This window comes from Danio rerio, chromosome 1 (genome assembly GCF_049306965.1).
Source record: "Danio rerio strain Tuebingen ecotype United States chromosome 1, GRCz12tu, whole genome shotgun sequence".
NCBI lineage: Eukaryota > Metazoa > Chordata > Actinopteri > Cypriniformes > Danionidae > Danio > Danio rerio.
Window position 1 is genome coordinate 61,714,163 of NC_133176.1, and position 15,509 is coordinate 61,729,671.

Consider the following 15,509-nt stretch of genomic DNA (forward strand, 5'->3'; position numbering starts at 1 on the left):
TGAGAGCTGCATGCGGATGGACTGTATTTTATGAAATATAATTTAAATTTGTAAAACACAATACGTTTATTTGATAAAAGCACTAGAGTTTTTTTCAAACTGAAATTTGTTTGTTTGTTTGTTTGGTTTCTGTTTGTTTGCGAGTCAGCTATTTCTTTGCAAAGCAGATGTGTTTTAATGCAAAATGCTGGATTTGTTTGTAAAATACAGGCTGTTGTTGTTGTCCTAATCACTTTACCAAAACACTAAACAGTGGAGACAATTAATGCTAGAGAAACTGTCCCAAAGAGTGCTTCAGAGAACATGCTTGTCAATAAATCCTGTAAGAAAAATGCAGGGATGAACCACCATAAACTATTACAGCTTTACAACACATATAGATTAAGCACATGAGTCCACACACAAGCTGTTGATGAGTCCATGTACACAGCAAACTCAATATTTCTTCTCCTTGTTTTTGTCCTGAAATCCAGGGTTGTTCATAGCTGTACCAGGAGAACTGTGAGGTTATGAAATGGCACACAGAAGGCACGGGAGACTACCATGGGAAGATCTGTTTCAGCCCAGTATAAAGCTGGCATCAGATGGGTTTAAGATTGGCAAAGCCTTGGCCAATGCCATCAATGATGAAAAAGAAAAATATTGTGACTTTACAGCATTGCAGTGAGAATATTGATGTACCACGCAAACATAGAGAGAATGACAGATACAGTAGAAATGGAAAATATTTTAGGCACAGAAAGACATAACAAATGGCCAAAAGTATTTGGCTCTGATATAACACTATGTGCATATCATGTCTGCATTATAACTTCATCTTGCTAATCCTTTTGTCTTTCTCTTTTTCTTTAGTGAAATGTTTTGCAACTCAAACAAAAACCTCTCCAAGAAAAATTATACTATAACATTTCCCAAACTGGCTGAAACCTACAAGACAATAGCAGAAGATGGAGCAGATGCATTTTACAATGGGTCCCTGACTGATGACATAGTTGATACCATCAGAAAAAAAAGGTTATTACATGCTTAAATCTTATAACACATTTGAGATTTTGCTGACCCTAAGTATGCAAATCTTTCTGACAGTTTGTTTCTGAAAACACAGGTGAACACATGAGGACCTTATGGGTTATAAGGCAGTGCTGAATGAGAGTGCATTGAGCTTTAACGTGAGCAATTACACATTTCATGCTCCAACTGCTCCATTTGGTGGACCTGTGCTCACTCTGATAATGAAAATACTCCTGGGCAAGGGTACAGCAGGTAGTTAGCAAGTTACATTTAATTCATTACATTTTTTTTTAATATTAAAAAGAATATGAAAAAATTCAATTTAAATGTTAATTTAGAGTATTTTAAACTGCCCTTACTTTACTAATATCTCCAGGTGGTTGCACAGCAAGGAGACAAGATCTGTGCTGTTACTGACCCGAGGAATGGTGGATATCAGATGCTGAGCACTGCTTCTGTGTTTCTGCTGCTGTTGTCAACCATATTTTCCCATGAAATCACAGTCTAACAGCAGCTCCAGATTTCAGAATTGTTTTTTTTTTTGTTTTTTTTTTATGTTGTATAGACGCTAATAAACAGGGCCTAAAATTAACATTTGCTGAGCACCAAATTGCCGGTTGGTTAGTTACACATATTTTTTTAATTTGTCTGTAATTACAAAAATATGTAAAGTGAAGAAAACCTTGTTATATGTTAATGTGTGCAGCTCTTAATAACAGTGTTTCCAGTCATAATAATACTTTAACAGACAATTATTTTTATTGTTATTATTATTATTATCATTAATAGTAGTAGCAGTAGTAGAAACAGTAGTAGTAGCAGTAGTAGTAGTAATAGCATTAGTAATAGTAGTAGTAGTATTTACTCTCTTTACCCAAATAATCTGCCTTAACTCCAAATCAGTAATGTTTTTTATTGACATATACTTTTGACAATTGAACATGAACCAAAATGCATCAATTATTTCAAAATAGAAGAAGTGAGATAATGCACATACAGTTTAAAGGCATGTAAAATATCCTCATAGTGCATTTCAAAATCAAATCAGTGGCCATTAGCATGTGTGGAAAAATGTTAGTTTTAGGCCCAGCTAATAAAACTGGAGAGGGTAAAACCATATAGTAGTATTCAAGCCGTTTTTTCTTTGCTATTATTACGCTTTCCTAATGCTGTTGCTTTAAAATTTGCTTAAATTTTACAGACTAACATATATATCCTCAAGAAAAAGTTGATAGTTGCATTGCAAAAAATAGAAATACAGTTGAAGTCAGAATTATCAGCTCCCCTTTTAATTAGTTTATATATATATATATATATATATATATATATATATATATATATATATATATATATATATATATATATATATATATATTTGGTTAATGATGTTTAACAGAGCAAGGACATTTTCACAGTATGTCTGATAATATTTTTTTTTTCTGGAGAAAGTCTTATTTGTTTTATTTTGGTCAGAATAAAAGCAATTCTAAATTTTTTAAAAGCCATTTTAAGGTCAATATTATTAGCCCCTTTAAGCTATTTTTATTTTCGATAATCTACAAAAAACCATCGTTATACAATAACTTGCCTAATTACCCTAACCTGCCCAGTTACCCTAATTACCCTAGTTAATCCTTTAAATGTCACTTTAAGCTGTATAGAAGTGTCTTGAAGAATATCTAGTCTAATGTTATTCACTGTCATCATGACAAAGAGAAAATAAATTCGTTATTAGAAATGTAGAGAGTTAACAAAAATTGAAAAAAAACAGGGGGGCTAATAATTCAGTGGGGCTAATAATTCTGACTTCAACTGTATATGAGTTGTGTTCTATAAGCCTTTTCATTGTTTGTCAATTTGACATTGGTGAATAAATACTGAAATAAGTAAATACCCTGGTCTTTGCAGCTTAAGCAACTGATAAACAAGAACATAAAAAAGAGCAATTTCAGTGATTAAGAAACTTTGTGGAAGGGGAAACTCTGTTTTCATTGGTTTTAACTGTAAATGGTTCATGTGTGTTTAAAAAAATTAAAGGGTAAATAAACGATTACATGTAAACCCTGACAGTGCACAAAAATATCTGGCAACAATCATGCTCACATGCAGAAAATGTCAAACCAATCATGCTCAGACATTTACTGTATGTTTTATGCTGATTAATTCACTTTACAACTACACATTAAGACCTGTAAAATAAAAACAAAATAAGAATAACAAATAAGGTGCATAAAACAAAGCACAATATGATAATAAGTCAGATAATAGCAACCTCTCAAAGGCTAACAAGGAGAAAAAGACATTACCCCTTCTTATATATGATTTAGAAATGTGTTGAAAAAATCTTCTTTGCATTAAACGAAATGTATATATATAAGCATGTATGACAGTGGTTTGTTCTGGAGACAATCCAACACAAACATTGCTTAATAACAATATTGACCAAAAATACTTTTTAAAAATAAACAACATAAAACAAATAACCTTTCCCAAAAGAAAATATATTAACAGAAATACTGTAAATATTTCATTGCTCCATTGATGTGGGAAATATTTAAAGAATAATAAATATTGCGCAGGAGGGCTAATAATTTTGTCCTCAATTGTATATGTATATATAGTGTTGGAGAAAAAAAAGGTAATATTAGAACCTTCACTTTTTATCTAACTTTGTTTTTATGTATGAGCACTGCAGTACCGTTGAGCCTGTAATGACGCTCTGCGCCACTAGGGGAAGTTTCTGTTTGTGCTAGTGGAGGTAAAGAAAAGACGAAACGACGCACCTTCAGCAGGTAGAACCGAAAGTGAAAGAAGGAAATAAACATACGCCATTTCGAGACTTTAGACCTTTACTCTCTGTTTAATCGGTTGTTCATTTTATGGTAAGTTCAAATATATCTGAAATACCATGTGATCACAATAAAGCGGCGTATTAAATATGTTTATTCTCGTTTTACCCAAATGATAGCCTGTTAGCCTATATTAGCATGTTTACAAAAAAAAGGCGCGTTGGCGTTAGCATGTTTAGCTTAACTTATTCTTATATCCAGTTGTCTTTTTCAGTCCAAATACTGAAACCAGACCTAAAGACACAGTATTCAAACTTAATATAAAATATGTATTCATTCAGTGTTCATGTGACAAGTCTAGGCTAACTTGTCAGACTTGTTTACTGCTTTAGTAAGTCGAGTGAACAGCAAGAACTGAAAACAGTAAACCCAAAGTTGAATTGAACTTCAGCTCTAATGCCTTAAATAAAAGCAGACTTTAAAAGTTGTGTTAAATTTAGTTTATGCCATATAGTTTTTAACCCTTATTTATTATAAAGGTTTTATCCGTCACCACAGTAATGTGTAGCCTATGTTGATTGAGTAATAGTTTATTAAAGTTTGATGAATCATGTCACACTGTTTATCTGTTTGGATTGAAGTAAAACTACTGATAGTCATTAATGTAAATGAAAAAGACTGGAAACATAATGAATGACAGTCTGTGACTCACAGTTGTATAAGGGAAGTTCAAATTCTAAACATATGGTTTAACGATTTTGTGTCTGGACATGTTTATCGATAAATCCACTAATTAGCCAAACTAAGTATAAAAAATTCAATATTTATGTTATTCACTTGAAGAAGAGGAGAATGTGTTCAATAATATATATATATATATATATATATATATATATATATATATATATATATATATATATATATATATATATATATATATATAAAGGCAAAACAGCAGTATTACTAATTTGAACTGGTTATAAAATTAAAGTAAACTTAATATTTCTGTAGACATTTTCAATTCTAGGATTTTAAATTAAATGTGTCATGCTTTAATAGCTTTACAAAACAGTCGCTGTACATTATTATTTACACAGAGGAACATTTTTACTTTATTATTTTGGCACTTTGGTCAGTGCCAAACGGAAGGTAATTGTGCTTTATAAATAAACTTTATTTACTGTTATACTACATGAAATGTTACTTGTTTAATGCAAATAAATCCAGAATAAATCTGTACATTGGCTTCATGTATATACTCCCAAACTTAATTTATACTTAATTATGCATACTTTTGGTTATTTATTTGAGTGTTTCTGCATGAATTGTCTAAAATCAGTGTACTCTTTTAGTAAATGAGAGCAAGTAAACACTAAAATGAGTCTTCAAAATGAGACAGAAGATGAGGAGTCTACCTGTAAAATGAGTTCTGCATCTCCTGGACCAAGCTGTGTGTCTATGAAGAGTGATCAGTCCATGATAATAATACCTCCTGAGCTCAGCAATGCACCAGTGACCTCTGACCTCAGGTAAGACACTGGTCATTTCAACATTGACAGAGGAGTTTGTCTGAAACTGAAGTCACCTTTCACAGAGAGTCAAAAGACCAATTTCTAATAATGCTAATCTCTTGTTCTTTCTAATGTTATTATTAATTAACATCTGTACTTTTACCTGCTACTACTTTAGATTCTTATAAGAAACTTTTTATTTTAATCCCTTGCCTCTCTATCAGCAGGAGACAGAGATCAGAGTCTCCAGAACACAGCTGTGTGTCTCTGAAAAGTGATCAGTCCAAGGGGAAAAATCCTCCTGAGCTCAGTAATGCACCAGTGACCTCTGACCTCAGGTAAGACACAGGTCAATTTCTAATAATGCTAATCTCTTGTTCTTTCTAATGTTATTATTAATAAATACCTGTATTTTTACCTGCAACTCCTTAAAATTCTTATATGATTATTGATATTTAAATCCTTTGTCTCTCTATCAGCAGGAGACAGAGATCAAAGTCTCTAGAACACAGCCATGTGTCTGTAAAAAGAGATCGAATCAAGAGGAAGAATCCTCCTGGCTTCAGTGATGCAACTGAGACCTCTGACCTCCGGTAAGACACTGGCATAAGATATTATTGTGCAGATATGATTTTCCAGCTGCCTGCAGTGAGTGAGGGGAAAAGAAAACACAAACACCTCCCTGCATTTATACAGATTACATAAACCCAGAATATTTGTTTTACATCTGACAAGCATCATTTAAAAGCAAACTTGCTCATGTCTCATGTTTGTGTGAGAATTATTTGCTAAGTTACTGTTAATTCTGTTCCAGTTCAGATTGGACTTCACTGACAGTCAACATTTCAGTTTAATTGTGGGTCCACAAACGTAAAAATAAAAATTAAACGATTTATAAAGACGTATAACACTGTATAACATCTGAATGACTACATTTGACAGTAAATTTTGTTTATTTTTCACTGGTTTGACAATAAATACTTTTATCATATGTCATCGAGTAGTAAAGTGAAGAGAGTATTGTCAAGTATAGTTAACCATATGAAAACTATAAGCTTTTGTACAGCAGTGGTTAGCACTGTGGCCTCTCAGCAAGAAGGTTCCTGGTTCGAGCCTCGGCTTGGTCAGTTGGTGTTTCTGTGTGGAGTTTGCATGTTCTCCCCGTGTCGGCATGGGTTTCCTCCAGGTGCTCCGGTTTCCCCCACAGTCCAAACACATGCGCTATAGGGGAATTGAGTAAGCTAAATTGCCCGTAGATTTAAATGGTTTGGGATTAATCTACTTTCTAAATGATTTCTATAGTGCCTCTAACTTATAGTTATCGCCTAGTGGTGTGTCTGTAAATGGCAGCAGATTCATGGAGAAACGTTTAAGATTTAATGAACTAGTGGCCTGTCACTACATTAAAACAAACATGTGATTACTGATATGCTGTAGTGTAAGCTGGAATTGCCAGTTCGAGCCCCCATAGGAACAGTTCATGGAGCCATGTAAACCCTAATCCCCTGACATCAAGAGGTGTTCTAGCAACAGATGCATTAAAAGCATTACATGAATCCTAAAAAGAGAATCTAACATTGTCATTCATTCATTTTCTGTTCAGCTTAGTCCCTTTATTAATCTGGGGTCGCCACAGCGGAATGAACCGCCAACTTATCCAGCATGTGTTTTATGCAGCAGATGGTCTTTCAGCCGCAACCCATTACTGGGAAACACCCATACACACTCATTCACACACATACACTACGGTCAATTTAGTTTACCCAATTCACCTGTACCGCATGTGTTTGGACTGTGGGGGAAACCGGAACACCTAGAGGAAACCCACGCCGACACAGGGAGAACATGCAAACTCCACACAGAAATGCCAACTGACCCAGTCGAGGATTGAACCAGCAATTTTCTTGCTGTGAAGCAATTGTGCTACCTACTGTGCCACCGTTCTGCCCCTGCAACATTTCTGTAGGAACAAATGTATTTTTTCAGGATATTTCACTTTATAATGGGTAACATTTTTCCTGTTTTTAGTTTTAGCAGTCAAAAGAAACCTAAGGTGGTCGGATCTGTCCAGTCTTCTACATCCAAAAATCAGACTCGTGTCATTCAGGAAAATACAGAAACACCCCTGCAGAGACAAACACTAGAGACTGGAGACCTGCAGAGAGTCAAAGATCAGCACAAATCCAGCATGAAGAATAAATATGAGAGATTACTTGAGGGAAACAAACCCAATCAGAATGAAACCCTCCTGAACCGGATCTACACCCAGCTGTACATCCTAGAGGGAGAGAGTGAAGGAGTGAATGAAGAACATGAGGTTTTACAGATGGAGAAAACAGCCAGAACAAAACACTCCCAACACACTCCAATCTACTGCAATGACATCTTTAAAGAGGAGAAAGAGCAAATCAAGACTGTTCTTACTAAAGGCATCGCTGGAATCGGAAAAACCGTCTCTGTGCAGAAGTTCATTCTGGACTGGGCCGAGGGAAAAGCCAATCAGGATGTAGATTTCATGTTTGTGCTTCCATTTCGAGAGCTGAACTTGATCAGAGATCATCAGTACAGTCTTCACACACTTCTGCTGGACTTTCATCCTGAACTTGAAGATCTGGAGCCCAAGATTTATGAGGAGTGTAAAGTTGTGTTCATCTTTGATGGTCTGGATGAAAGCAGAATCACACTGATGTTTTCAGACGCTCCGCAAGTTTGTGATGTGACTGAGACTTCATCAGTGGCTGTGTTGATGTCAAAGCTGATGAAAGGAGAGCTGCTTCCCTCTGCTCTCATCTGGATCACCTCCAGACCAGCAGCAGCCAATCAGATCCCCTCCAAATACATCAAGCGTCTGACAGAAATTCAGGGATTCACTGAGCCTCAGAAGGAGGAATATTTCAGGAAGAGAATCAGTGAGCAGCATCAAGCCAGCAGAATCATCTCACACATCAGAAGAGCAAGAAGCCTCCACATCATGTGCCACATACCCGTCTTCTGCTGGATCTCATCCACTGTGCTTCAGAAGCTCCTGGAAGAAGATCTGAGTGCAGAAATCCCTCAAACTCTGACTGAAATGTACATCCACTTCCTGCTGATTCAGATCAACATGAGGAATCAGAAGTATGAAGAGAGAGATCCAGAGAAACTCCTGCAGTCCAACAGAGAAGTGATTGTCAAACTTGCTGAAGTGGCTTTCAGACAGCTGATGAAGGGCAATGTGATGTTCTATGAGGAGGACCTGATTGAGAGCGGCGTAGACGTCTCTGAAGCCTCAGTGTATTCTGGGATTTGCTCTGAGATCTTTAAGGAGGAATCTGTGATTCAGCAGAGGAAAGTCTACAGCTTCATCCATCTGAGTGTTCAGGAGTTCCTGGCTGCTTTCTATGTGTTTTACTACCATTTGAACACAACCATGGTGGTACTGAAGAAATTTGCTTCATTGCACAACCTACTTAAAGGTGCAGTAGATGAAGCCACTGAGAGTGAGAATGGGCATCTGGATCTGTTCCTGCGGTTCCTGCTGGGCGTCTCACTGGAGTCCAATCAGAGACTCTTCCAGGATCTACTGACACACACAGAGAAGAGCTCAGAGAGCATCAGGAGAACCACACAGTACATTAAAGAGAAGATCAGAGATGGACATGGACTCTCCACTGAAAGATCCATCAATCTGTTTCTCTGTCTGCTGGAAGTGAAAGATCAGACTCTGTCCAGAGAGATTCAGGAGTTTATGAAATCAGACAAACAGTCAGAGAAGAAACTCTCTCCTGCTCACTGCTCAACAATCGCCTACATGCTTCAGATGTCAGAGGAGGTGCTGGATGAGCTGGAGCTCCAGAAATACAACACATCAGATGAGGGCAGAAGAAGACTGATACCAGCCGTCAGCAACTGCACAAGAGCTCTGTGAGTGTTTAATCAAATTGACATTTAATGTCAATTTTAACTTATTTATTCAACTAATTTTTAGTTAAAAAATTTGAGATTCATAAAATAATTTTAATTTCCTCTTCTTTCAGTCTTGCTGGCTGTAATCTCTCTGCTCAGGATTGTGAAATTGTGTCGTCAGTTCTTCAATCCTCAAACTGTGTCCTGAGAGAGCTGGACCTGAGTAACAATGACCTGCAGGATTCAGGAGTGAAGCTGCTCTCTGATGGACTGAAGAATCCAAACTGTCAGCTGGAGATACTGAGGTATTACATTTTCATTTTATCATTTTGCAGATATGATTCAAGATGAAGGGTCAATATACAGTATATACTGTGCTAGGTATAAAAAGATCCTGATACTTAGAGAAACAAGAGCTAGACTAAGAAGGTGGAAAAGTGCTTTTAAGTGATGTTTATTTATAAACTAAAGAGGATCACGTGCTTATGATTGCTTGAGGCTGGTCCCTCATTATTCAATTTGTGATTCACCAATCAGACGATTTCTAAGCAACTATAAATACCCTAACTGACCAATCCAAATCAGCACCATTGACGTGCTTCTAGTCAGTAGTTATCTCGTAAGAGCGATCACTATCTGTTCAATAGCTACTACAGCAGGGCAGTTTTCGAGATCTACCTGAGCTCAATCTCTCCTCTCGCTTTGCAAACAGAAGGGAACCCCGGGCTCAAGGATCTTGTAAGCTCAGGGCTCTCTCCCAGAACAGCATGCCAAACAAGCTTTACAATCAATCATCAGTTAAGTGTGAACTCTTGAGTCAAGTGCTCAAGACAATACCAGCCGTTTGAACGAAACCAGTGAATCAGCATTCCATGTGGGATTGGGAAGATTGTTCCACCAGTTAGGAACGGTGAATGAAAATGTTTTGGAAGGTATTTTAGAGCCTCTCTGTGATGGTACCATGAGAAAGTGTTCACTTAGTGAAGGAACTGTATGATCGATCTCTGTTTTGTTATGTACTCTTTAATGGACAGATGGTCATCAACGTTAACCCCAAGATTCCTTACTGAATTAGATGGGATAATAGTAAATGATCCTAGCTGGATGGAGAAATTATGGGAAGATGAAGTTCAGTTTTTCTTAAATAAATGTGATATTTTATCTAGTCCAAAATATCCTCCTGTGTGTTGTTGAATGTAGAAGGGGGCAAGAACAGATCATGGATTAAAGGAAAATGTGCATGCTGGCCTAGTGGAAAGAAGACAGATCTCTTCTAGGCAGGAGGTTAAAGTATAGCAGAAGGTATTCACTGCACTTTTAATGCCAGGAATCAGAATTGCTCAACCCAGGCTTATTCTGAAAATGTAGTCCCGCAGACATTTCTGGAGACCGCGAATCATGTAGGCGTAGCTATGTATGGCTGCATTTCATTTTTTAAGTGAACGCTAAGGGGCGGTATGACGCCATTCCTGTTACTGGCTGACCCCTTACCTTTACCGTGTGGAGGGCTTTTGTGCCGCCACCAGTTTGTCCAGTTAGCTCGTCATGTATGTCAGCGGACTTGAGATGCAGAGAGGAGTTGACCACAACGACGAACGGGTTCAAGTCTGGAGAAGAGTAGTTCCATAAATCAGGTAAGGCAAAAAACAGAATCCAAAAAATAAAAATTAACAAGTGAATAGCAGGGTGAGAATGTGGTAAAATGTGGTAAAATCTGAAAATGTGGTAAAAATCAGACGAGGGCTTTTCTTTTTCTGGACGGCTTTTGTAAACCGTCGGTTGAGTTTATTGAAGTAAGTGGGTGGGTGGGTCAATCATTAAAATTGGTTGGGTTTAGGAAAGGACAACCCGGGCTCATTGTGGAAACGTAGTCCCGCGGACCTCTGGAGACAGCGGAATACGTCTCGGCGGGTACGTACGGCTGCAGTTTTTGTTTTCGCGAATCCGCGAGAGGCCGCTGTTGCGTGCTTTTTCGCACCTCAGACGCCTCTCGCGAGTGCGGTTCACGCCCGCTCTGTTCTCACGTGAACCCGCTGAAGGCCACTGACCGGATGATTGACTGCGCGACCGGCCAATCGGCCGACTCGCCCTCCTCCTTCCCTGAACCCAACCAATTTTACCGATCGACCCACCCGCCCGCTCGCCCGCTCGCTTCCCTAAACCCGAGCAACAGTTCACAAGAGCCGTCCAAAAAAATAAAAGCCCTGATTTTTTTTTTTATTCCACCGCGTTTTCGGATTTCGCCACGTTCTCACCCTGTCATGAAACTCGTTCACTTAAATTTTGGGATTCTGTTTTTGTCTTACCTGATTGCTTTAACTGCTCTTCCCCGGACTCGAAACCGGTTGCCGTGGTCGACCCCTCTCCGCATCTCAAGCCTGCCGATGTACACGCTGAGCTGAGTGGACAAACGGGTTGCAGCGGGGAAGCCCTCCACAAGGAGGTAAGGTAAGCCCGAAAGGGAACGGCATCACACCGCCCCGCAGCATTCGCTTGAAAAAAATAAACGCTGCCGTACGTACCCCCCGAAACGTCCGCGGGACTATGTTTTCAGAATGAGCTTGGGTTGGGAAAGTAGGAGGGTGGATCAGTTGATTGGCCGGTCACCCAGTCAATCATTCAGTTGGTCGACATCGGCCTCTGGTGGGTCTACGCGAGAACAGCGCAGGTGTTAATGGCACTTGTGAGAGACATTTGAGATGCGAAAAAGCACACACAGCGGCCTCTCATGGAATTGCAAAAATACATACCTTCCGGAACGTATTTCGCAGTCTGCAGGAACGTCCACAGGACTACGTTTTCAGAATGAGCCTGGGTTGGAATTGGTTGTGTAAGGGGAGAGAGGGTGTAACTCTGGTGTGTTGATGACAGAGAAAGCAGATTGCATGTTGACTAATTGGGAGGTTGGCAGTACTTCATGTGTACTTGTGGTGGTAAGCCGTCTGAGGTTGAGTGATGTATTGAGAGAATAAAAGTTAGTACAATAAGGTTTCTCAAGATGAAGGTTGAATTATTAAAAAATATATACATAAAAGATAATGTACAGTCAGCTGTTGATTCTGTGTGTCTGTAGATGATCTGTTTGTCTGTGTGTCTCTGCAGGTTGTCTGGCTGTATGGTGACAGAGGAAGGCTGTGGTTTTCTATCTTCAGCTCTGAGTTCAAACCCCTCACACCTGAGAGAGCTGGATCTGAGCTACAATCACCCAGGACAATCAGGAGTCCAGCTGCTCCAACACACACTGGAGGATCCACACTACACACTGCAGAAACTCAAGTATGTGCGGCAGTAATGATAATGTGTCTCTGTGTGTATGTGAGTGGGGTTGCCTAAGAAGGATCTTATGGCACTGCCATATCACACAGAGGCTTTAATATAAATGGATAACAATATTAATTGATCAAATATGTTCTGCTAATTTTTGTTGTTAAGTTTTTTGCATGTTGTCTCTGTATAGTTTGGACCATGGAGGACTTTCATATATGACACCTGGACTGAGAAAATGCAAGTTCCCTCCCACTCACACTCACACACACACACACACACACACACACACACACACACACACACACACATATACCTGTGCATATTTAATGATACCATAGATGATGTGATTTGTGCTCTTGTGTTCAGATGCCGTTAATCTCACACTGGATCCAAACACAGCACACACTCAACTCATCCTGTCTGATGAAAACAAAACAGTAAGATGTGTGGCAGATTCTCAGCCGTATCCTGATCATCCAGACAGATTTAAGACCAATGAGCAGGTTCTGTGTAGAGAGCCTCTGACTGGACGCTGTTACTGGGAGGTGAAATGGAGCGGCTCTGGTCATATTGGAGTAGCTTATTTTGGCATCGACAGGGAAAATGGGCTTGAATCTTGGTTTGGACTCAATGAAAACTCATGGAGTCTGTACTGCAGTGATAGAAATTACACAGTCTGGCACAGAAATAAGAGCGCTGATATTATTGCTCCTTCATCTAGTACTAATAGAGTAGGAGTGTATGTGGACGTGCCAACCGGCTCTCTGTCTTTCTACAGCGTCTCTGACACAAACACACCCACACTCATACACACATTCAACACCACATTCTCTGAACCCCTCTATACAGGATTTAGCATTTATCCTGAATCTTCAGTGACTCTGTGTCAGATTTAACAATAACGGAAGCACATCTTCACCATCTCAGAGCAAAAAGACTAAAAAGGTCATTGTACTTTGTTATTTATAGTTCAACAAGTTTGCAATTGTGACATTTTAAAAGTTACAGAATTATTAGCATGAGCTTTAGTTGCAAATAAAGTCACAATGCACAAAATACAGTGACAACTGCCAGAAATAAATCCACTTATAAAAGTACTTCAAGAGTTCACACTTAGCTGATGATTGATTATAAAGCGTGTTTGGCATGCTCTCCCGGAAAAGAGCTCTGAGCTCAGCAGATCCTCAAGCCTCCCATTTGAAGGGAGTTTGAGCTCAGGTAGACCCTGAGACCTCCGCCACTTATTAAGGTTATTGATGAGTTAGGAGTTCTACACAATTCGTTCATGGTGTCCCAACACAAATTGATTAAGTTAACTAAACACTTTTAACATATTTATGTGGATTGAACATACAAAATTAAGTTGCCCCAATGAAATCTCAGAAATTGTGTTTTTTCAGCTCATTATAAATAAGTAATTTGAATGAGCACAAAAAAAATTGAGTGTATTAGAGATATAAGCTGCCTAAGAGTTTGTCTTATGGTGATACTTTGGATTAGTCAATTTCCTTATATTATCTTTGGATGGTTGAAGGAAACTGGGGAACCCGGGGAAAACCTACGTAAGCATGGGTAGAACATGCAGACTTTGCACAGAAATGCTGGCTGGCCCGGGAAGGGCTCGAACCAGTGGTGTTCTTGCTGTGAGGCAACAGTGCTAACCCCTGGGCCGCCATGCCGCCCTATCTGGAGAAGGGCGAGGAGTAGGGGTGACTTCAAGACGATGACTAAAGTGAAAAATAACTCTGGTTATAGTGAGTTAGGATTCGTCTGAGTGGCGCGATATGTGTAGCTGATGCGGGACCAGCCGTGATCAATCATAAGCACTTGATTCTCTCAAAATTAGTTAATAAATAAACCTCACAAAGTCATTATTACAAGAAAATGCCTCATTAAAATCTTACAAGCTATTCATAAAAATATGAATAGCTGTAAATTGAACGAAGTATTGACATATGAATTTTAGTTTTAAGGCTTTCTGTGCTGTTAAATAAGTTTTCCTATGAAGTAATGAACATCAGCTCACACAAGTGCAAATAAAGGATGTGACCACTACTGGTTAATTTTCCACTTTAACTCAGGTTTATAATATTATTTTAACTACCTTTTTTTTTTTGTGAGTCTGTTCAAGTATTATATTTTTGCAATATAATACTTTCTGTCGAGCACATAGCTAGCACATGGAAAGGCTGTTTCAAACTTGTTTGTGTTTATATCAAAAGCAAGAATAAAACAGATCAATGTAAACCGGCTGCCCGTGATGTTCCAATGACTCTGTTGCATAGAAGAGAGAGAGGACTTCACACACAAACACACACAAACACACACACACACACACACTCTGCTCTGCTCAATCACATGTCTTTCTGAGTTCTCCTATCATCAGTCAGTCAGTTTTCATTCTCTGCATATTTTTCTTGTTTTCGCATTGAGTTTTATTTTGATCCATACTCTATGTTAGAGGACTGCATTTCCCGGTTGGAGGATAGCCCTTACCCCAGGTGGAGGAGTTCAAGTATCTTGGGGTTTTGTCAGAAGTGAGGAAAGGATGGAGTGTGAGATTGTCAGGCGGATTGGTGCAGTGGCAGCAGTAATGCAGTCGATCTACCGGTCCATTTTGGTAAAGAAGGAGCTGAGCCGAAAGCCAAAGCTCTCGATTTACCAGACAATCTACGTTCCTACTCTCACCTATGGTCATGAGCTTTGGGTCATGACCGAAAGGACAAGATCTCAGATACAAGCAGCCGAAATGAGTTTCCTTTGCAGGAGAGCAGGGCACACCCTTATAGACAGGGTGAGGAGCTCTGTCACCCAGGAGAAGCTCGGAGTAGAGCCGCTGCTCCTCCACATCGAGAGAAGTCAGCTGAGGTGGCTCAGGAATCTGTTCCAGATGCCTCCTGGATGACTACCTAGGGAGATTTTCCAGGCATGACCTCTGGGAAGACCCAGGACATGCTGGAGGGTCTATGTCTCTTGGCTGGTCTGGGAGTGCCTCGTGATCCCCCTGGAGGAGCTGGAAGAAGTGTCTGGGGAGAGGAAAATCTGG

General features: G+C 39.1%; 1 protein-coding gene across 9 annotated transcripts; it reads left to right on the forward strand.

Moving 5' to 3' along the window:
* Window positions 1-3,747: 3,747 nt before the first annotated feature.
* zgc:194906 lies at window positions 3,748-14,715 on the forward strand. Of its 9 annotated transcripts, none has more exons than XM_073947734.1 (9): window positions 3,748-3,893; window positions 5,153-5,329; window positions 5,536-5,649; window positions 5,791-5,904; window positions 7,340-9,214; window positions 9,328-9,501; window positions 12,299-12,472; window positions 12,654-12,700; window positions 12,830-14,715. In XM_073947734.1, exons 2-9 carry the CDS (start codon window positions 5,178-5,180, stop codon window positions 13,357-13,359), a joined length of 3,180 nt encoding a protein of 1,059 aa, XP_073803835.1. In that variant the 5' UTR covers window positions 3,748-3,893; window positions 5,153-5,177; the 3' UTR covers window positions 13,360-14,715. The 9 variants fall into 9 exon arrangements, with proteins under 9 accessions (XP_073803835.1, XP_073804002.1, XP_073803948.1 ...); XM_073947901.1 differs by having other exon boundaries at window positions 3,758-3,893; window positions 5,794-5,904; XM_073947847.1 differs by having other exon boundaries at window positions 3,758-3,893; window positions 5,539-5,649.
* The last annotated feature ends 794 nt before the right edge of the window (window positions 14,716-15,509 follow it).

Excerpts from the sequence above, each read along its gene's own strand:
- zgc:194906 (XM_073947789.1), top strand. Across the intron at positions 5,330-5,535 it reads CCAGTGACCTCTGACCTCAG|CAGGAGACAGAGATCAGAGT; the intron begins GTAAGACACTGG and ends CCTCTCTATCAG. Across the intron at positions 5,905-7,339 it reads ACTGAGACCTCTGACCTCCG|TTTTAGCAGTCAAAAGAAAC; the intron begins GTAAGACACTGG and ends TCCTGTTTTTAG.